This window comes from Anguilla rostrata, chromosome 10 (assembly GCF_018555375.3).
Source record: "Anguilla rostrata isolate EN2019 chromosome 10, ASM1855537v3, whole genome shotgun sequence".
Lineage (NCBI taxonomy): Eukaryota > Metazoa > Chordata > Actinopteri > Anguilliformes > Anguillidae > Anguilla > Anguilla rostrata.
Genome location: NC_057942.1, coordinates 36,707,704 through 36,730,199, shown reverse-complemented (window position 1 = coordinate 36,730,199; position 22,496 = coordinate 36,707,704). Strand labels below are relative to the sequence as shown.

Below are 22,496 nucleotides of genomic sequence, written 5' to 3'. Positions count from 1 at the left end.
GTGGCTCTCAAGGCTGTTGCTACAGATCCAGGTTATGGTTGTTATAGCAACACATTCCTATGTGAAATCATAAGACAAGTATTCCTTTTTCCATTTTCTTTTAGAGTTTCTCGCTGAGCATCTTTTTTTTTTGCCCTGGACTATGAAAGTTTTCATTAAACTAATTGTCATCACCTCAGTAGGCATATTCAGTAAAATGGTAAAGGTTAAATGACTAATTATAAGAAATAATACCAATTGCAGAAAAGTATTGCTTTCATACTGTATTTCTGTCTTTAACTTAAAGGAAAAAGCACTCTGGTTAAATTTAATACCGTCCTATAGTCTTACTACCAATGCCGAGTGCTATTTTCCAAACACTGATTAATTATAATCTGTTCTGATACTTTTAATTAATCATGTGATAGATGTGAGCGGGAATGTGACTTGTACCTTAGTGCATTTTATTTAGCATTTGATGGATGTGAGCGGTGTTGCACGGCATGCCTTTGGTACATGAATTGTACCTGCATTTGAGCATGGATGTACTCGATCCTGTCGGATGGATGTGATACGTGATGATGTTATCAATGTGAACGAGGATGTGCAGCATGTTGGTATATTTCATGTATTACGATGCAAATGTGAGCGTGTATGTGAGGCCTGCCTCGTCTCCACAGAGCTGATGCAGACGGAGATGCACCACATCCAGACCCTGACCATCATGGCAGAGATCTTCCGCAAGGGCATGAAGGAGGAGCTCCAGCTGGACCACTACACCGTGGACAAGATCTTCCCCTGCCTGGACGAGCTCTTCGACTTCCACAAGAGCTTCTTCTGCGCAATGAAGGAACGGCGACAGAGCAGCAGTCAGGGGGACAACAGCAGGAACTTCTGCATCGAGAGGATCGGGGACATCCTCCTGCAGCAGGTGGGTATCATTTGTAGGTATCTTTAATAGCACACACTCAGCTGCTCTCCCATGGTTTTATTGATTATTGATTGGATCAGTTTGCATGAACACTCTATAGCCTGGACATTACAGACTAAAGCCTCGGGTATTCTATAAGCTTATTATGACCAGGACTTCATATGGACTGAACATAACTGGCCTCTTCCCACCACAGCTAGGGTAGGTTTAAGTCAAGGTTCCTTCAGCTACTACTGTGTTAGCCCCTCCCAGTCACATGCCAGACACTCACAAACTTCCAGTGGTTGGCAGTAGAAGATATTCCTCTCCTCAGATTGGTACTAGCTGTCCTATAGTAACTTGCAGCCTGTGTAGAAAGTAGTCACTGGCTTATAGACAAGTCCTTTCGAAGAGTATTCAGTCTGTACTTGCTACAAGTCTTGCATGGGCGTGGGTGGCATCACAGTAACTCGAGCAACTGGCAATGCCAGATGTGGTAGAATAGAATAAAAATGCTCATTTAAAAAATGTAAACCCATGGACAATGTTGGCAGTATCAAGTAGTTATGAAACACTTGTGTAAGGAGTACTTGATTTGTGCTTGATATATCCAACTGGCTCTCAATTTTAAACATACCCTCAGCACCATGACATGCTTGCATAAACATATTATGTCCACGTCAGTCTCGCGCTGTGCAGTGGAAAGCTATCAGTAGTGCTGTGCACAGCTATTGCTTTGCTGTAATCCTCACATATTCAGTAATGCGTCCCTTGGTCTTAGTTTTCCGATGACAACGCGGCGAAAATGAAGCAGGTGTACGGGGAATTCTGCAGCCACCACACCGAGGCGGTGAACTTCTTCAAAGAGCTCCAGCAGCAGAATAAGAAATTCCAGGCCTTCATCAAAGTAGGTTCTCCACCTCACTTTGTAGCCCTCAGGCATTTGTGCAGATTTCAGTGTCTGCCGGGTTCAATGCTGTTGATTTCATTATTGAATTCTTTTGTTCAATGTTTCCCCCAGCAACAAAGTAATAACTCTTTGGTGAGGAGGAAGGAGATCCCTGAATGCATCCTGCTTGTAACACAGCGCATCACCAAATACCCTGTTCTGCTAGAGAGGATCCTGCAACACTCTCAGGGTCAGTTTGCCTCTCTACTGCCCGCTAGTGTTAAAAACATGATATCACACACAGTCTTCCACTATTCTCTCTGAAAAGCACATGGGTGTGCACAAATGGTCACCCTTACTGTTGTGTGAACTGTAGGAATTTCTAGAAATAATGAAGGAAAATACTTTTTGTCAAGATCTGTCAGATTAACTCACAACTTTGCCCTCTATGACATTTGAAATGTTATTAGATGATCTGTGGTCAGTATTGTCAAACTAAAATGCTCAGATTAATTTACCATTTGACCTGATCAACTCTATTATTGTTTGACTGTCATGTTCAAACAAAATGAAAGCAAATCAAACTACAGCTACACACTATGCCTAATTTTATACTGGTTATCAAAACACTTTGAATCAGTCCTTTCAAATTATTTTTAAAAATCTACCCACATCATGACCCCTTTGGTAGTAATACTCCCAACATTAAAGCCAAAGGTTTGTAAGGTAATCCAAGGAATGTGTGTAGATGTCTGCTAATCCCTGATTAAGAGACATCGCGCAGGCGATCCTCTAGCTATGCCTGAGCTCTTCAGGATCCTAACAGGCGTTGGCATTTTCCCACAGAAGGCACAGAGGAGCACGCTGACCTCTCCAGGGCCTTGGTGCTGATCCGGGACGTCATCGCGGCTGTGGACCTAAAGGTCAACGAGTACGAGAAGGAGCAGAAGCTTCTGGAAATCCTCAACCGCATGGAGAACAAGAGCTTTGCCAAGCTGAAGAACGGGCACACCTTCCGAAAGCAGGACCTGCTGAGCCAGGCCCGGACGCTGAAGCATGAGGGGCTGGTGTACTGGAAGACTGCCACTGGCAGACTGAAGGGTCAGCAGCAACAAACGGCTTTTACCGTGCTTGATCGATTAGTCTGGTCTTAATCCGACTTTGCATCTGGCTAGGGTTAGCAGCAGAGATGGCATTTTCAGTATGATTGATTAATCGTACTTAATCACTGGTCTTAATCCTCATGTATCCCTGGGTCAGCAGCGATGCTGGTGCCTACAGTGTGATCGATTTGTCTGAATTTCATTTTTCACGTTTTAACCTGGGGTCAGCAGCAGAGTTGGCTTTTATAGTGCAGTCTTTTCCTATGAATTTTGCAGTAGTTACCTGATTTAATGTTTTCTCTGTCTTCAATCAGATATCCTGGCTCTCCTACTTACCGATGCTCTGATATTCCTACAAGAAAAGGACCAAAAATATGTATTCGCTGCTGTGGTATGTCACATGGATCACATGATAATTTTTATTTTTCCAAATTATTTCCAAAATATTAAGAGCTGTGAATGTCAGGTGACTGTTTAACATTTAATTACTGTGATTGAGTGATTGCGTTCTGTCCCTCTTCAACTGATGTATGAATGACATCATTGTTGTCCAATCAGGACCAGAAGCCCCCGGTGATCTCTCTCCAGAAGCTGATCGTGAGGGAAGTGGCCAATGAGGAGCGTGGGATGTTCCTGATCAGTGCGTCAGCGGCTGGCCCGGAGATGTACGAGGTCCACATGGCCTCCAAGGAAGATCGAAACAACTGGATGAGACTGATTCGGGAGGCAGTGGAGAGGTGTGTCCAGGCCTCTCATTGGATGGGGAGGGAGTATGACCAGGCCTCTTATTGGATGGGGAGGGGTGTTGTGACAGGGTGCCTCTCATTGGATGGCGAGGGGTGTGGCTAAGCCTTAATGATATCTTATGTATATGTTTTGTTCCTTAAGCTATAAACCTAGCACTTCTGATCCCATATTTAATGTGCAGATTGACCAAATTCAGGCCTCCTGATACTCCTGATACAAAAGTCTTGTACTTTTGCATTGTTTCTGCGTTAGTGTGTTCTTCTCATTGTGTGCCCACACCTTTCCCAATGCCATTAGCTGTCCTGAGGAAGAGGAGGAGAGAATCAGCGAGTCTGAGGAAGATAGGCGGGCAGCTGAAGCCCGCGCCCACAAGATCCAGAGGCTACAGGGTGAGAGAGAGAGCCAAAATCAATATTAAAATCAGCATTTAGAAATGGGCCATTTACCTGGTGTGTGCTAAGATTGCCCAGAGGGATTCCACTTTCAAACCATTCTTGCTGGAAGCATAAAACTAATTTTTGCTAATACCCTTTTAATGACCCCCTCACACAAAGCACCCTCAAATATGTGCATGGCAGTATCTGCTGTTCACACACATGTTTTGGGGTGTAATGTGAACAGTATCCCCTGTTCAAACACATGTTTTGTGGTGTAATGGGGACAGTATCTCTGGTTCACACGCACATGTATTGTGGTGTATTGTGCACAGAGACGCTGAACTCCCAGGACCAGCAGATCTGTGCCGGCCTCGAAGAGAAGCTGAAGATCTACGCCGAGCTGGCGGGGCTGAGCGCGAGCGAGGAGCTGCTCTGTGAGACCCAGCTGCTCATCCGGCCCGATTCCGATGAGGTTCCCCAGGCGACCGCGCTGCTCACCGCTGCTCTCAGAGAGGGTGAGATCATCTGGAAATGTTGTCCCTCTTCCTTTCAAGGTCTCTACTGTCCAACTTCCTTTGAGAACTTCCTGTTCCTGCTGTTTCACTTCCTTTCAGCACTTCCTGTTCCTGCTGTCCAACTTCCTTTCACATTTGTAATTAAAGCCATGACAGTGTCAACTGTGGCTGAGGAGTCGCAGCACAGATTGCCATAGCAACACCCAGGAGGACAGGGTGTCAGTCAGCATGGTTTCCCCGCCTCTTCAATAAGTAGCAACTTTTATGGTTGATTGGGCTGCAGGTTCTGGGGTGCAATTAGCTGTGCCTTAAACATACACGTTACTCAGATTTCTGTATATTAAAGCCCTAAGCTACATTGTGACAGCGCTGTTTCCCATTTCCTACAGCGGAGAAGCTGACTGCTACATTAACGTCACAGTCTGGCTCCTCCCCCAACGTGTCCCAGGAGAGCCTGGCTGAACCCACCTCCCCCATGAAGCTGTCCAATCACAGCAGCTTCAGCAGTGTCCAGGAATCTCCCACTGAATGTGAGACTCCACCTCCTTCCACACATCTCTCCTCTGTTCAGAAAGTGCTGGCATATTGTTTCATTTTGAATAATAATAATGAAAATAATACAATATTATTATTGTAAAACCATAAAAACAAAAAATTGCTTGATTTATAGCAATTACCCTCATCTCAAGAGTATAATTTAAGTTCTATATGGTATATGTCAATATTGAATTATGAAATATGAACAATTGCTTGTTAACTATCGTTACTGAATATGTGAAAAAAAGGTGTAACTGATTAGATGGATACAACCAATTACATTGTAAAACAGGACACTGTTGTAAAAATGGTTGAAATGGTCATCATAGGTCTTTGCTTATTCTGTAATTATTTCTCCTCGTGTTAATATTTTACCCTTCCTTTCAGCGGATTATCTGAACACCCAGAGCTCCAGCTCGCTGTCCATGATGTCTGACTGCGAGACCAGAGACGTGGAATGGGCGGATGCTGTGATATTACAGTCTCTCACTGAACTCAAGAGAGGGGATATCACCGGGATTAATTTAAAGGTACAGCATTTACCATATTACTCTCCATAGTCAAAAGAAAGACATTTCTCTGTGAAGGTAAATTATGCATAATGCACAAACCTATTTATCATTCCATTGTATTGTGTAAATACTGTATATGGAATTAGTGAAAAAGTATACAGTCTCCTTTTTGTATTACATACAGTATTAAGTCACCTTAACTAACTTCGGGCACTTTGGGCCCATTTGATTTATTAGAATGTAAATAAGATCCAGCTGGATGGAACTTTGGGAGCATTTGGTGTCCATTTGGTTGAATTAGAAATGTCAAGAAGATAAATCATGGCACTTTCCAATGATGTTTATTGCAAAGGCCAAAATTACAATGATACCCGTTGCAGAATCTGTTCAGAAATCAGAAATGATTAATCCATTCAATTTCCATAATCCTGCATCCATAATGGAAGGGAGCTCTGAGGCTTTTGAACTCAGATCTTGTTGAAGGGATTTATGAATGACATACAAATCTCAGCATAGCCTAATGTGCTATAACATGGTCTTTAAAGTACTGGAAGATGTGGCAAATGTGGCACAATTAGAAAAAGTAAGCACCAAATTATTGTTCTTGTTTACCAAGTCATACCCATGTGGTGCATGACTGATATTTTTGTTGATATAAATCTTAAAATGACATGAAAAGAGGACCTTTCTTGGTGTAATCAGTAATTGTGTGCTTAATCTCAAGTGTGAATGCAGTACAAATCCACAAGATGGTGCACAAAACACAATACAGTTTTGGCTTCTAGCACTGAAAGCTACTCATTACATATTTCATAACCTGAAGAGCATGGTACAGTTTTCATTATTATTAATCCAAAAGCATGTACATTTTTTTACACAGTATGAAAATGTACCCCCCACACACTGAATGCACACTGAAACATTAATGCATCTTTGACGTAGTAATGTCATAATTAGGTGTTACCATTTTGATGGTGTACGAGTTGAGTCAGTTGTAGTGGTACTGATTTATTTTTGAAGCAGAAGCATAATTTAACGTATGTCTGAGTATTAATTATTAATTTATGTTGCTTCATTACAGGTAGCTCACAGTGTTCAGAGTCTGACCCAGTTACTCTACAGTCTACAGGTGAGAAACTACCTCTAAGCTCACTCGCATAGGGAAATAACCCCAATTATTATTTTTTTAAAATAATTGTTTGCAAAAATACATTATTCTGCATAGAAATAAGGCTAATTCAGTTTTGAGTGAAGTAAGACAAACCCATAATGTAGACCTCCAGCACTTTCATGTGAAAGTACAGACATTGAACAATTGAGCCTATTATGTGAACAGTGTATAATTACTGGCGGTTAGAGGTTAACCATTATCTTGTTCTAGCAGTAAATAGTGCAGCATTTGTACTGCAGGCACATTTCTTCATACACTGTGGTGCTGGAGGTGCAGGATGTGGTGCAAAAGTGTGGAGTACAGAAGTTTCCATCATCCAGTGTATGCATGTGCATGTGTGTCTGTGTGTCTGTGCATGTGTTGGTGGTTAAGCAAAGAGGAAAAAACATGCATGCATATATGTGCACGGATGTGGGTGTGGGCAGCTGTGAACGTTAGACATGTGTACATATATGCTCTCAGTGTACAGAATAAAAAAAAACATCTCACTCTTGTATCACAGTATGGTATGTACTGTATGGATATTATTGTTCTATACATTATACAGTAAAATTAAATGTGTTTAGTTATTCAGGGTTGACCACTGGTCAGTGTTTACTGAATGAGTCAATGAGCTTTAGAATAACAGACCTGGGGTTCAAATTAATAGCCAGTTTCAGAATAACTGACCAGTTTTATATCCACTGACCACAGTTTTAGATCCACTGACCACAGTTTTACAGATTTACTCAGCACATTTTTAAAGCAACGGTCCGTGTCGCCGTGTCCTCAAAGGCAGCGGTGACCATCCAGGACAGCTGCTACCAGGTGCAGAAGCTGCTGCTGCAGGAGACAGACCGGGCGGCGGCCCCTCCGGCGGGCCGCGGCCGGGCCCTGCAGGAGCAGGAGAAGCAGCGCAGCCTGGAGAAGCGGCGGGAGGAGCTGGCAGCTCTCCAGCGGCTGCAGGGCCGCCTGCGACAGGAGCAGCAGCTGTGGGAGCGCGAGTGCGACCAGCGGCGCCGCCAGCAGGGGGAGCAGGAGAGCCGGCTGGAGCTGCGGGAGCGGGACTGCCTCCTGCAGGCCGAGCGGCTGCGGCGGGAGCGGCGGGAGCTGGAGGCCCAGCTGCGCGAGTACCAGCAGGGCCTGGAGCGGCTGCGGCAGGGCGAGCGGCTGGTGGAGCGGGAGCGCCGGCAGCTGGAGGCCCAGCAGGGGGCGCTACTGCGCGGCTGCTGGAGGCAGGGCGGGCGGCCCCTAGCCGGGACCACCACCCCGGGCGACCACCAGGTGCGTTCGCGTGACCGGGCGCCGCCGCTACCGAAAACCTCGGGGTCCTCAGATTCCCTGCCACGGGTTCAGATCCCCTCCCTCTCCTGTGGCCGGGGATCTCGAGGTAGTGCCAGGTCGGCTTCAGCGTTGCCAGGGGAAACAGGGGCAGGGGTAGGACGGCCTCATTGTGCAGTAGTGGCTCCCCTGAATTACAAGAACCGCAGTCCAGCTGGTGGACTGTAAGGTGAAAAGTAATGGCAGCTCGCTGTACGCATCCAACAGTGTGCCCTCCTGACATGTATATTTCAACACTTCCTCTTATCCAGAGCGACTTGCATAGCACACATTTTTTGGTTACAAACTGTTTACATGGCTGGATGTTTATTGAAACAGTTCACCTTAAGTATTTCACTCAAAGGTACAGTTCAATGGCAGCAGCCCCAGCTGGGAACTGAACCCATAACATTAGTGCTGTCAACCCATGTCTCTACCCTTATACTACACTGCCACACTCTCATTAACACCATCTGCTGCAGTTATGGGATGGGCTGGCAAGCGTGGCTGAGCATGCCAAATGGGGAAATATAGAAATATGGTGATAATAAAAAAAGTTTTGCGCCCCTGATATAGCTGTTCTTCTTTTTACTGCCATTCCCTATCAGCATTTCCTATAAAGTCACCGGCAATCAAAACTTCCAAAAGCCTGAAGTTGCTAAAAGTTTGAAGTGTAATGCTGTTGGCATCTTTAGAGACTGTCTGCCAAGTGTAGTTTGGATGCTAGAGCCAGACAGCCCATAAGCCACGCTGTCGTGGCAACGGGGCTCTCTCTCTGATTTACTGGTGCTGCTGTGTTGCCAAACTGCCCAGGTAATGATCTCGGAGTCTGGGCTGTTTAAAATTCCCCCCGTCTTCTTCCATCACAAAATAAAAGTGTCAGCCAGGAATGCGGAGAGAAGTTCCTTGTGTCTGTCGGCAACTTTGATCGTAGTTTTGTTGTGGAACTAATGTCAGCTGTAACACGGGAGAGTAGACTTATACCACATTGGAAACTAGTGGTAAAAAGGACCATGCTTCACTGTACGAAGAGACACTGTCTGACATTTTGTATGAAATTGAAAAATGGCTATAAACAGAGGACTTAAAAGCGTTTATGTAACAACTTTGTGTGCTGTGAAGACTTCTAGGCGACCTTCAGCTGAATCTCAGCCAGCCAACCAAAACGAAAACCTTACCAAGCTACACCACTTTGGTTGGGATGGACAATCACTTCTGTTTTCATTCATGCGAAAATGCTAAATTCAGATCCCGACAAACCGTTGGTGCGAGTGCTTTTAAATGTTCCATATTCCCCAGAGAGGTGCGGGGCAAGAGTAACAGTGTGCTGCTAAGAGGGTAGTTTAATTAAAATCAGGACGCCAGGCGCAGGACAATATGAGAGCAATTTAAAAATCATCAGTCTTAATTTTGAGTAGCCCCCTTCCTAATAAACAAGTGAATGATTGATGGTAATTAACCATCTGAAATGTAGCGCTGACAAAATAATTATGGTGGCAGCACAGGCAGAATAAAATCAGTTCCCCTGATTGGGCCTGAAAATGCGGTCATGATTATTCATGTTGATACCAAGTGTGAAAAGCACAGCACTCAACACCATTCTGTCGAATCCAAATAATGAGACATTTTCTTAATTCCAGTTCAGTTTTTCTTTTCATGTAATTTAATTTTATCTCCTGCTGGGATTGAAGGAATCATGTTCGTACATTATTTGAATTTGCAGGTCGTCTTGCTCAGGAGTGTCATATACCGGACGTTTTTTATGAAACTTTCTTTCTCTGAAAGAAACCAGTGTCTTGTCACCTGTTAAATCCTGATCTGTGTTATCCTCAGGGTTCCAGTCATGGGCGGTCAGACAGTTTTGATGCAGAGAGCTCGGCGTTCCTTAACGAGGTGAACTACCCCAACCTCCAGATCTCCCTCAACAACCACTGCATTCCCTCGGGACATGGGTTCACGTTGCCAGGCAACCGTAACCTGGCCAGCGCCCACAACAACCTCAACGCCCTCATCGCCCGCACCAGCGAGAAGCAGGCCGGTCAGAGGGCGGACTCCTCCCAGCATCACCATAACAACCACAGGACGGGTCCCATCGTGCTCCCGTGTTCAGAGTTTATCAGCGAGACTGCGAAGGCTCATGGGAAGGACCAAGCCAACAACGGTGAGTGCGCCACCATTGACGTTGGGGGCTATTGGGCAGAACAGCCAGGGTGAAACCTGGGTAAATGTAAACAAAATGATTCTGTGATCTTGGCCTCACCCCAGTCCTCAGTGCAGGTTCTTAAACCATCAACGTCTGCTTCTACTGAAGTTTACAGTTAAGTGTAGGAAGTCCAAAATGTTGTGGCTGATTAATTGAAAAATACATGAAAAGATACAAACTGACTCCAATTGTTATCATGAAAATTGGAGAGCAAGTAGCACCAAAGGGCTGTTTTATACTTCTGCAAAGTACACGTCTTGTGTAGGTGTTGTGCAGCATGTGCAAAGGTTGCAGAGCACCTCCACATAGATGTCATGCACCTCTCCAACATTTTAAAAGTGCTTAGTTAGCAACCAGCGACCGCATACGCTGCCCCAGATGATGATTGGTTGACTGGTGATGTGAGGTGGAATTTCCGCTAAAGGTCACTTATATAACATTAGTTCACTCGCTGTTGCAAATGTGAAACAACGAATATGGAACGGTTTGATGAGGGTCTAGGCAAAGAGGTTTGATACCGGCCTACGTTATCAATAAATAAATAAACATTAAAAAATATTTATGCTTTAGACCAGTGGTTCTCAACCTTGGCCCTGTTGTATATGCTGGTTTTTGTTCCAACCACAACTGCAATCCCAGAATTTTAACAAGCTGCTAACTTTTCTTAATTAGAGGCTTTTCGTGATTAGAGAGATTAATTACCTTCTTAATCCACATTATGTCAGAATGAGTTATGCATGCCATGGGCAGAAATCATGCTGCACAAGTATAAATGCTCTGCCTGTTTGCGAGTGGCGCACACAACGCAAACTACGCCGACTGCAGAAGTGCAGAACGGCCTTAATATTCACATGCTGTGTAGCATATGGGCATTGCCACCTGCCAGAAGCCCGATATTATAAATTGTACCTAATTTTAAATGATAGCGCTTAAATTATTGCTGGCATTCGAGTCGGTTGATGGAGCTCTCTTCCAAACCTTGCGTGTCCTTCTTTCCTAGTTAATCAGTGTCTCTTGACAAAATGGCTGTCTTCCCGCTCGCCTTGAAATCAATCTCTCTCTATCGAGCGGCCGGCCAGACAGAATCATACGAATCACCAGCAAAGCGCGTGGCGGACTGATTGGAACATTGACCTGAAAATCTTTATAAAACTCATTACAGCACAACTTGTTACAGCTTTGGTGAGGTCTGTCGAAATATTATGCTGTATTTTATAGATGAACCTTTGATATGAGTCTGCTGCTGTGGCGGTTGGTTTTTTTTTTTGAGTAGTAAATATCAGATAAACAAACTTTAAGGCCTGTGGGATGGGTGTTGAATTGTAAATTCGGTCCCTTTACGATATAGCGGGAGCTATGAAGAGCCCCTGGCATCAGAACTACAGTATATTATAATCTCCAATGAATATTCAGGCTCTTCCTCTTGTGTGCACTGCACAGTAAATCTGTCATGTTGTTTTGCGCATATTCTTTTGAATAATGCATGTGAAGCATATTTATTGGGAACCTGTCTTCGTTGTTTGAAACAAACAGCAACTTTGAGCTTCGCTTTTTGCTTGTTTGATCTGTTTTCTGTAGGCATCTCTGATACATCACATTACTTTACTTACTGATACATTACATTACTATATTTATAATATCCCTGGTATGGCTGTGATTTCACTGGGTGCAGTATTTTGAAGGAAACCCACTCCCATTCTTTAATTCTTTAGCCTGTATCTGAAACCAGGAAGTGGCGCTTCAAAGTTTGTTTACAGTGAAAGCACTCTCTCAGAAGATCACTTAAAGCAGTCCAGTCCACAGTTAACCTGCTTCACCTCATTCCCTGGGTCTAAATTGATTGCTGGTTTTAAGGTGAAAACAAAAACTGCCAGACCCAAGCCTCCCAAGAACCAGTTTTGGCCACCCCAGCATGAAACGGTTCTAAAACCAACTAGGGAAAGAGCAAAGTGGAAAGTAATCGAAACTGTTTCAGTGTCTTCTGTCAGCAGCATTGATTACTTGGTGTGACTTTGAACTTCGAAGCAGCCGGTTTTGGATTGGGGATTACCTACGTCCTACAGGCCTCACTCTAGTTTCAGTTTATAAGGATTTTCAGTAAACACATGTATACTTCATTTTCAAGGGAGTGGAAAATAATCAAATACACATTGCTTCAGTAATCTGCTGTGTTGAATAGCTAAATTTTTATAGCTAAAAATGTCTGTTTTTTTTTTTTGTTGTATTTCCCTTGTTAACCTTCAGTATAATGGTGCAAAATGCTACTGAGGGTGGTAAAGTTTGAACTGATAGCCCTTTGATTCTGATCAAATAATAAAACAAAAGTTTATGCTATTAGATGGTGTAAATATACAGTACTGACAATCATATTCTCATCTTAATCAAAGCACTATAAGCCCCTGATAAGGGAAACAGGCAGAGAGACAGGCATATAATGTTGCTTATGAATGCCCTTACTGCACATGAAGTTTTTATATGCTGTTATTTATCGAGGCTGAAACAACAGCCTTCCTCTGAGCCAAACTAATGAAATGAGGTTCAGTTTATCACAGGGACACATCAGCAGTCCGTTACAATGAGGCGATGCTGCCTTATCAGTGTTTGCAGGGCACAGCGACTTTCTTAGTCTTGAAGTTCTGCTATCTCATACTCATAACTGAAAATTATGCTTTGACAAGAAGACCAAAATCTGTTCCCGGAACATTTTCTCCTGTGTCCTGACCTCATGCTGTATCTAGCATGACTCATTTTTTCAGCTACAACCTTTTCTATACAGCTCCATCTGTAATGGTCCCTGTAGGGTAATTCCCAAGCATAGCAGCTCTGGATGTCAAAGCAGACAGTGAGAGTTGTGGTGTGGTCAGTATACAGATGAGGTGAATTGGAGGTCTGTTAGTAATGAATGACTAATTTAGACTTGGATCCAGATGCTTTATCTGTAGACTTTCTTTAAAGGGAAGATACAGTTTGTGATACTTGTTTTCCACTAAGAATCCTAGTTTGAGTATCTTGATTGTTTCAAATAAGCTCAATAAAATTATTAGTCAGTGGTTGAGTTGGCCTGAAACTTTGCCTCCAGTTGGACGCCATTTTACATGAGGTCATTATTCATCAGAACAGGTAATTGAGCCAATCGCTGACCTTATCACACACTAGTGAGGCTCATAGTTCAGTAAGCCTGCCTAATGAAAACTAATTCTCCTAAATGTTACTTGACAGGGGTGGTGTAGTTCAGATTGGCTCTGAAAAAAGGTTTATGCTTAGCAAGACGACTTACAGACATGTTGCATGTTTTTAGAGGTATGGTTATGTGCACAGGCAAAATCAATGTGTGCAAGTATTAGCATTATCAAATTAGCTTGCCTTCACTTTAACATGGTCTGCTTATACCAGTAAGTATAAATACAGTGAAAACAGTGCTAGGAAGTCAATAATGTGTATTTCCTAAGAGAACTAACCATGTCATTAGCATTGAATATCTGGTGTAAGGCTCCAGTTTCCTGTATTTACCAGCACATCCTTCAGTATACTGTGCACATTAACTTCTACAGAAACTATTAGTCATGTCTGTAATGCTATGTGCGTAGGGGTAAGATGCTCTGTAACTGCCAGTTCAGTAATATAATACATGTACATGCATTAGATTAATAATATTTATCCAGACTTTTATTGAGAGCTTAGAATTAGGGTTCTGGCATTTCTGTCAACAATGAATTAATAACAGAGTGTTTTGCTTTGTCCTTGTGCTGTATAATTCCTGGCAAACAGATAAATATACATGTTCTTTTGGGTGTTTTAAGTGCAATATAACTCTGTTTATAGGCGTACTATAAAACAAGGCTGTGTGATATGTGGCCTGAAAGCTCTCAAGCTTGATGCTTCCAAACAAATTAGTCACAGATGGAATCCTAAAATTACAAGTAGAAGCTGCCTACTTGATCGCATTTGAGTTGATTTGTTTTGCCGGGACCAAGGGCCTACACAGTAAATTATCAGATGAGTGGAAGTAAGGTTAAGGCCTTTGGACCCAAGACCGGATGGCTTCAGGATCAAATTCCTGGTGAAACACAGGAAGCAAGCCACCTGGGATTGTGCCTACAAATTCTGCAGCTGTTGAAATGGACTTCAAACCATTTAGTTTAATTGTGTAAAATAAGTCAGGATAAATCAGGTAAGCTGTAACTGGGATGCCTTTCTTTATTTTTTCTCTGGCAGATCTGAACACTCGTAGCTGCAGCAGTGAGGAGGCCTCGGTGCAGGAGGCGATGGGGGTATCGGGGGGGTATCGGTGGGTCATGCTGCCCTCCACCAACTACCCCCTCCTCAGCCCTCAGTCCTACATCTCCTTGGAAACAGAGAACGGGGAGGACAGGAGCGAAGAGAACATTGTGTACCTTTGAGGAACACTGTGTACCTTTGAGGAGTATTGTGTACTTTTGAAGAACACTGTGTACCTTTGAGGAACATTGTGTACCTTTGAGGAATACTGTGTACCTTTGAGGAGCACTGTTTACCTTTGAGGAACATTGTGTACCTTTGAGGAGTATTGTGTACCTTTGAAGAACACTGTGTACATTTGAGGAACATTGTATGTCTTTGAAGAACTTTGTGTACCTTTGAGGTGCAGGCCAGTCTGACTTGTGGAATTCCCAAACTCTCCCCATTTCAGCTTTACCGTGGAAGTCAGCAGTTTGTTTTTTTTATTATTTTTTTTTACAGTTGACTCCCATTCAAATGTTTAGGTTTGTAAATATCTCCCTGTACAATATATATATAAATATATGTGAGGAAAATATATATTTGTGAAAAGTTGTGTTTAGTACTTGTAAAAGTACATGCATATGTAATTTTATTTATTTGTATTTGTCATATTGTATAAGCTGAGGTTTCATACAGTTGCTTGGTATGGGAAATCTGTGCCTTAAGTTCCTAAATTATATACTGCAAAAAATAATTCACGTAAAATTCAAGTTCTTGCTTTAATATCATTTTATCTAAATAAACAATTTTAGTGTTTAGTCACTAAAAGGAATATTGTCTTGTGGCCAATTTTATCTCAGATACAATTTTGTCTCCATTTAATGTAATTTATGATTTTTCTGGACACAAAACAATTTATCACTGCAAACTAATGGGGCCATGTGAGAAAGGTTTTATTGTAATAAGAAAAGTAATTAAATTAAATGTCCACCTTTTTATCATTCTAAATTAAAATTAGACAATAGAAACCTGTTTTTCACCAGTGTGACCATTGTGCCTTTTTACAGAAATGTTCTTAATAATTGTAATGTTGTGCCTTTCATGTTTGTCCACTTATGTGGTAGAGTGCTCTTATGTGTAATCTCTGTTTCTGTATCGAATTGACCTTTGGTCACTAAAAAGATAGCTTAATTATTCATTTGCATAATTGCATAGTTTCCCTGCTAAGTTGCACAAAATTGGAAACAGACATTCTGAAGGTCCTATAGATTCACGCTAAATATAAATGTGGCTGTTATAATTGACTAGAGGCTCTCTCTTAGTTGGCACTTGATTTTCCACTATGCATTGTGGACCGTTTCCACGGTCACCACTGCCTTATTCCTCCTCTTCACTTCCGTGCCTGAGTTTCAGATATTGAGATGGGTGGGTGGATGCTGTGCGTCTGTGCTGAAAGCCTCCATCACCGATGGCAGTGAAGTCACAGATATCCGGTAATTATAGAAGATAGTGGTTACTTGGGAAGTGTTTTGCTTAAAATATTTCTCTCCAGTCCACTTGCGGACTTTGAAATTGATCGCATCACTGACTTATACTGTGTGCTTATATAGTTAAGTATGGCTTCAGTTCCTAATGTTTCAAGTGAATCACTGGAAATGCACCGCATAAACAAATCATTATGGGATTAATTACAGATAATTTTCGACACCAAGAACATGGCTGTGCATTACATTTAATGCATATCATTAATATTTGATTATAATCATCATTCTTGTAAAGCCATATGTGAAAGCACAGGTTATTCCCTTCGACCTTCTTGAAATGTAATATTCATATAGTAGAACCTCAGAGAGTTACGGACTGACTGGCCAATCGCACAGAAGAGGGATACATAAGTACACTTGTATCACATCTTATCACTGACATTACAGAAATGGAGTCACATTTTCCATTGAAAGAAAATTTAAAATACTTTTACAATTAGACAAAGGGAATGTCTAAGCGTTATTGCACCAATGCAGTATGAGAAAGCCAGAAGTGATATGAAGAAGGGAAGAACAGGCCAAAGATTGCGGTTCGCTGAGATGTTGTTCAGAAAGCCAATTTAGAAAAGAACAATTAATGTTCCCCTGAGATGCCAGTTAGCACTGGTTTGTTTGTTGGCTATTAACTTAGATCAAGCATTTCATTTCATGTCATTCCATCACTACCTCCCTCATTAATCTGTACACCTTGGAGGTTCTACCATACATCTGAATATACAAATAACCCATGGAGGAACGGTTTCCATTTCACTAGACTTTCCACCGCATTGCAAAAAGGTCTGCAAAATACAGAATGTTACTTCATTTTTGTAAGATATGTACTTATGGTTCTCCATGCATATCTTCCAAGCTGCAATGTCAATGCATTGTATGATGTGTCAATTCTTTGTTTTTTTATATTTATTTCTGGTGTTGTTTTGTCTGCTGTAAAAATGTTTATAGGTCTCATACTGATAGTTATTGCAGTTTGAAACGCGTTCATGTTTGTTGAAAACTTTGAAACATGATCGGTCCTTTTTTATTTTTGTTGCTTTGTATTCTTTTTAGTGCTGGCCTGTAACTTGGACAATTTTTAATGGATTGTGAGGAAATATCATAAATTCTCTAGACCCATAAAAGTCAAATGCCAAAGTCACAGAGGCTCCTGAAACTGTTTTCTGTTGTGTTTATTTGCATTAGTTTGTATTGACAGCCCATCTATTAACACAGATGCCTGTGAATTAGGCATTCTTGCAGTTTCCGTACTCATTTGGTGACAACGGAAAATACTTATAAAGGTTTTTATGTTGTAAGCTCAGTTATCGCGTATTACATTAATGGGATATTTATTATTTTGAAAAAACTTTGTTCATTTTGTGTACAGTTTGTACAGATGGGTATTGACTGATTTTCCCAGTCAGTGCATATTTTATATCAAAATGCCTTTTGTTCTATTCAGCCATTTCAATCAATCTTTCCGAAAAAGCGTTCTGTTGAAGCTATGCGTTCTAAAAGAAAATGTTTCATTCCAATGCATGACAGAAAAAAATTAATTCCAACAGTTTTATAGGTTGCTTCAGTGAGCATAGAGAAAAATGAAACATTTGTGCATTTCAAAAATGTCTGGGATGCATTGGCACGCAGAAACTCTGTGTAGCATTTTTCATACACTTATACTATATATGTATTTGCTGTTCAAGGCTACCTCCTGTGCACACCATCTCTCAGGATAGTGCTTGAAATTATTCAGTGGAGGTTATAAAGATGTGGCTCCACAACAGGTGAAATTCTCTGTTTATAGCAATCACCTACACTCAATAACCTAGTGTTACTAAACCTCTGCAATTAATAGATGACTCCTACTTTCAACATCCAAGCTGTGTGAACTGAATGCCATCATCCTCAGAGAGGCAACAACCATCCCACTCTTTATTTAATTAGGAGCATTAGCACAGCAGGTGTGTGTGTGTGTGTGTGTGTGTGTGTGTGTGTGTGTGTGTGTGTGTGAGCGAGAGTGCGCGCATGCGTGCGCGTCTGTATTTTTATCCTCATTGCGGCATGTGTGGTTTCCCTCTGGTTTTATCACCATGACTAATATATCATATCAATTGTAATGTGACAATTAATACAATTATTCATATTTTTATGCCGCTTACAATGTGAATCATTGAGGGTCCTTTATGTTATCAGTGCCAGTGTGGCAAAGCACACCATTATTATTTTGCTAATGGCTGTGCAGTGGAGAGAGAGGTGGGAAAACCAAGCAGTGAAGCTTTTTCAGGTTTGTGCCAACTGAAAACAGTGAATACATAGTACCCCAATACATGTTGTGTCCCAATGAATGCATTAGGATGTGCCCCTCTAGTCGAGGCATATTAAGCCTGTAATGATATGCTAGTGCGACATAAGGGAGCTTCTAGTTCTCTTCACCTTAAGCTACAGCAGTCTCACAAGAAATGCCTAAGACTAGTATTTCCTTTAAGTCCCATTTGAAAAGGTTTGGATAGTTTGAAGCACCATTCAATGGGCATCATTCACGCAGTTAGCACAAAACAGACTTGGTTATAACTTATGTTGTCCAAAGGATGTCATTGGTATTTAGGGTTGGCAGTTTTTTTTACTTTAAAAAATATTTATTTTTTGTCTTTTGGAGTGGGATGATACAAGGGGTGTTGGCATTGTGTTGCCATGGCAACTGCATCGATTCTGTGAGCTTATTAAGATCATAACAGATGTTTAAGTGCACACTTTTGTGTACTTTGAATCTATAATTAACGCTGAAAAATACAGATCTTAATTCAGATGATCATTTCACATGCAGCGTAGTCATTACAACCTTTTTAAATGTGAGCCTTCCTAATTAATACAGGATTAGTACTCACTACAGGAGATACTGTACTGTTCCACATGTTACTAACCAATTTTTTGTATAACATGCATTTCATCATGAGTATTTCATAAATTTTATGTATGATTACATAAATGTTCATCGGCATTCAGATGTATTTTTCAGTGTTTAATACTTTAATATTAAACACTTTTTAAAGCTCATATTCATTATATGTATGTATAGATGATGTAGCAGCAGCAGAATGAATTCTGAAGTGTACAGAAGAATATGTTCAAGTTCAAGCAAATGCCTCCAAACTCATTGGATGGTACTTCATCCTACAGCAAGACAATAATCCCAAACATATTGCTAAAGAGCTTTTCAAAGCCAAAAACTGGAAAATTTTTGACTTGCAAAATCATTCACCCCATCTAAATCCAATTGAGCATGCATTTCCTATGAACTCACAGCAACTAGCTGTATATGGTAGTAACGCAAACTAGTATCCAATCTAATGTTAGATTTACTATACCCCTAAATTACATTCTGTTTCATCATCTGAAATTTGCAGATGAAGGAGAAGTAAAAAAATCATTGAACATCAACCTTGAATCTTTTTGAACATCATTCATAAGGATCAAAGTCATGCAGTGCAGTGCTTATCATAAAAACCATGCATTACACTGAACTGAAGACCAATAGACCCGACTCTGCCTTTCCTTCTCTGACTTCTAAAGTTCAGTCAGAAAAATATCAGGTACATCAGTCACCGCAGCTGTCTTTCATGGAATCCGTTGAGAGAATAGTTCAAGGAATACTCTAATCAGAAAGGTCTGGGTGCTTGAAATTAAAGCTTGTGATGCATCCTTGACTCATACCCTTGATGAAGATGAAATTATCATTGCCTTGAAAAGTGATAGACTGACTCCGTCCTCTTGCCTGCTTTAAATACGGGTGTTGTCTGAAAATGAAATCCAATGTAATGTGTCCATGTCCATCATATTCTAAAGGTTGCCAGACCTCAATCCATTAAGGCAATCAAGCCGAACACAAATGGGTTAGAGTGAGAAAAGTTTTCAGAATGAGAGAAAACTGCTATTGATTAAAAAGGTTAATGAACCTTAATGTCACAAAGTGCACCTGACAAATGTTTACTCTGAGGCCTAGAAATCCACACACAATCCTGATTTGCAAGGTTCCGAATGCGTTTTACTCCTGTGGTATTGATTGAAACCGGTCAACCACTTCGGTACTCGGTACATCACAGTGGTGAGGTGTGGAACTGTGTATTCTCTTCAGACTGCACCTGGGCTAACTATCAGTACTCTGCGGGGCATTACCAATCTAGGATCGCTCTTATCACTTGTGTCCTTCTATCTGGTTCCTCTAGCACAGTGGTGTCAAACTCGTGCCATGGAGGGCCGTGTGTATGCAGGTTTTCATTCCAACCAATTAATGCTGCCTTAATTGAGTCCAATTACTCATTCAGCCATATGTGTTTAACTGCATTGAAGCACAGAATATAAGAAAATTTTTATTTAGACAATGCGGGTCACCATAGACGTCGGGTCACCATTGTGCACAAACCTGCATCCCTAATTCAGCAAATAATTTAACTAATTATATAATCAAGATCTGAGGCTGGAATGAAAACCTGCATACACACGGCCCTCCATGGCACGAGTTTGACACCACTGCTCTAGCACTTTCATGTTACACATATCTTCATCCAGCACTTATATTGCACTTGTATCATTATCTTGATGTTGTAGCTCACCGTCATGCCCCCTAGTTTTACTTACCAGAACTTTCTGACCTAGCCTATGCTTACTGTGTGAACTGGACTTGATGTGTTCATGGCTATGGATAACAGTTACATAATGAGTATTGTACCTTATCGGACCTGTGTTTTGTATGTTGTTCCAATGACCTTCAGTATGCACTGATTGCACATTGTTTGGATAAAAGTGTCTGCCAAATAAATGTAATTTATTCCAAACCATAAACTTCACTGCCACAATGTACAACTCTGTGACTTCACCCGAAAAGAGTACGATGCTAAAATAATCCAGGTCTCTCCTATGGGAGATTAATCAATCCCTTACCTTGACTCTGGAGGATAAAATCACAATAGACATGTGGCATCTGCATTCTCTGTACGCAAAGCTGAGCAATGAGGGGTACTCTTCGCTAAGGACATACGCAATATACTGGAATGTACTGATAAACCATTCAAGCAATCTGTGTTCTGGAAAAGCCAGGCAACTTTACCACAATGTAAGAAAGATTTTTATATAACCTTTATGATGAGAAATGATGTCTTGTTTCTCGTGTTAGCTTACTAATGTCCAGTGCTTGCTGTAAAAATGTTGAAGGTTGAACAATTGTTTTGTAAACAAAAGCAATATGTGTTGCATTGCAATTATAGCGACCAAAACACCGAGGAGAACATTTAAAGCACAAGGTCCCCAAGGAAACTGATTATTTTATCGATGTGGTGAAAAAAAAAAAAAAACAATTTTCTGAAGGTATAAACAATGATTATTTTAGATCTTGTATTGGGATTTTTTATTGAAAACCTCAACATTACATACAGTTTATTGGATTTTCTCTTCGAGAAATATAGTGGCAGACTGTTCTCCTATATCTATTTGCGGCACATATACAATGTGGTATGAAAAGCCACTCGAGCTGATAGACTTTTATGACTGCCTCCACAAGCAATTTTCCATCTAAATACCTATCCTGTGTCACCCTGGGAAGACAAATGTTTGCGTAAGTGGGAGGCTGAGTTTTGAAAAGCTAAATACACCCTTTCCTTTTTTTCTTGCTTCCACGTGATTAGAGGGGGGAGAAGCAAAGTAAATGATGTTATTGGCGCAGGAAAAAATGAAATGCAGTGCGGTTGTCCAATCAGTACAGCATACTTGCTTTTGTCAGCCGATCTATCTGTATCTGATTATGGTACATTTATCTTTGTCTCGCAAAGGTGGAATCATATTTAAGGTGACATATATTATTTATTAGTTGGATTATATGTATAATATTGAATATAATAGTATCTGCTTATACATCTGGATATTTGCTAAAGCAATTTCTGTGGACTTCTTTGCTTAGAGGCACAACAACATTGATCTCCCTGCAAATCGAACCAGCAGCTTCTTGATTGATTTCTTTTTTATTTTTTATTTTAACTGCAGTGTTTCAGAATAATTAAAATTCAGTCTCATTTAAACATCTTCAATTGCAAAATGTAACATGATTTAATGTGGTTTAAACCTATCTGAATGCCAATGAGGGAATTTTGCTTCATTATGGATTGCTGGTGATTTTTTATTGGAAGACAATTCAATACACGGCAACAACATAAATCCACAGCAATCCCAGCCCGAGCCGCCGTGCTGGAAACCACGTCTTTCCGAAAACAAAGACAGCCATAGCACCTTTCTGCAGCGTTATGGCTGCATGCCCATCTTCTCTAAGTGATATTAAAAGATATTGTCTAGCATTTTGTGTGCGCAAAATCACTATATGAGAGTGTCATGGAAACTTATGAAAAGACAAGCTTCTCTCTAACTAGCCGTCTACCATACATTCAATGTAACAAACAGGTACTGCCAATAGCTCTGCAGTTAGTTATGTTTAGAGAGAAATTAGCATGTCATATGAGAGAAATGAACGATGAGTGGTGTACTTATGGG

At 41.2% G+C, this 22,496-nt stretch overlaps 1 protein-coding gene across 4 annotated transcripts in view; it reads left to right on the top strand.

The window, feature by feature from the left end:
- Window positions 1-17,121, top strand: part of LOC135233364 (rho guanine nucleotide exchange factor 28-like) — a 61,949-nt gene extending 44,828 nt beyond the window's left edge. For all 4 annotated transcript variants that reach the window (XM_064296812.1, XM_064296813.1, XM_064296814.1 and 1 more), the window contains 14 exons: window positions 660-910; window positions 1,671-1,796; window positions 1,911-2,028; window positions 2,625-2,879; window positions 3,196-3,272; window positions 3,440-3,618; window positions 3,926-4,017; window positions 4,338-4,520; window positions 4,910-5,050; window positions 5,445-5,587; window positions 6,651-6,698; window positions 7,515-8,003; window positions 9,873-10,200; window positions 14,458-17,121. In XM_064296812.1, the coding sequence (XP_064152882.1) occupies window positions 660-910; window positions 1,671-1,796; window positions 1,911-2,028; window positions 2,625-2,879; window positions 3,196-3,272; window positions 3,440-3,618; window positions 3,926-4,017; window positions 4,338-4,520; window positions 4,910-5,050; window positions 5,445-5,587; window positions 6,651-6,698; window positions 7,515-8,003; window positions 9,873-10,200; window positions 14,458-14,642 (2,615 nt within the window). In that variant the 3' untranslated portion in view covers window positions 14,643-17,121. The remainder of the gene's footprint in view (window positions 1-659; window positions 911-1,670; window positions 1,797-1,910; window positions 2,029-2,624; window positions 2,880-3,195; window positions 3,273-3,439; window positions 3,619-3,925; window positions 4,018-4,337; window positions 4,521-4,909; window positions 5,051-5,444; window positions 5,588-6,650; window positions 6,699-7,514; window positions 8,004-9,872; window positions 10,201-14,457) is intronic.
- Window positions 17,122-22,496: the final 5,375 nt, after the last annotated feature.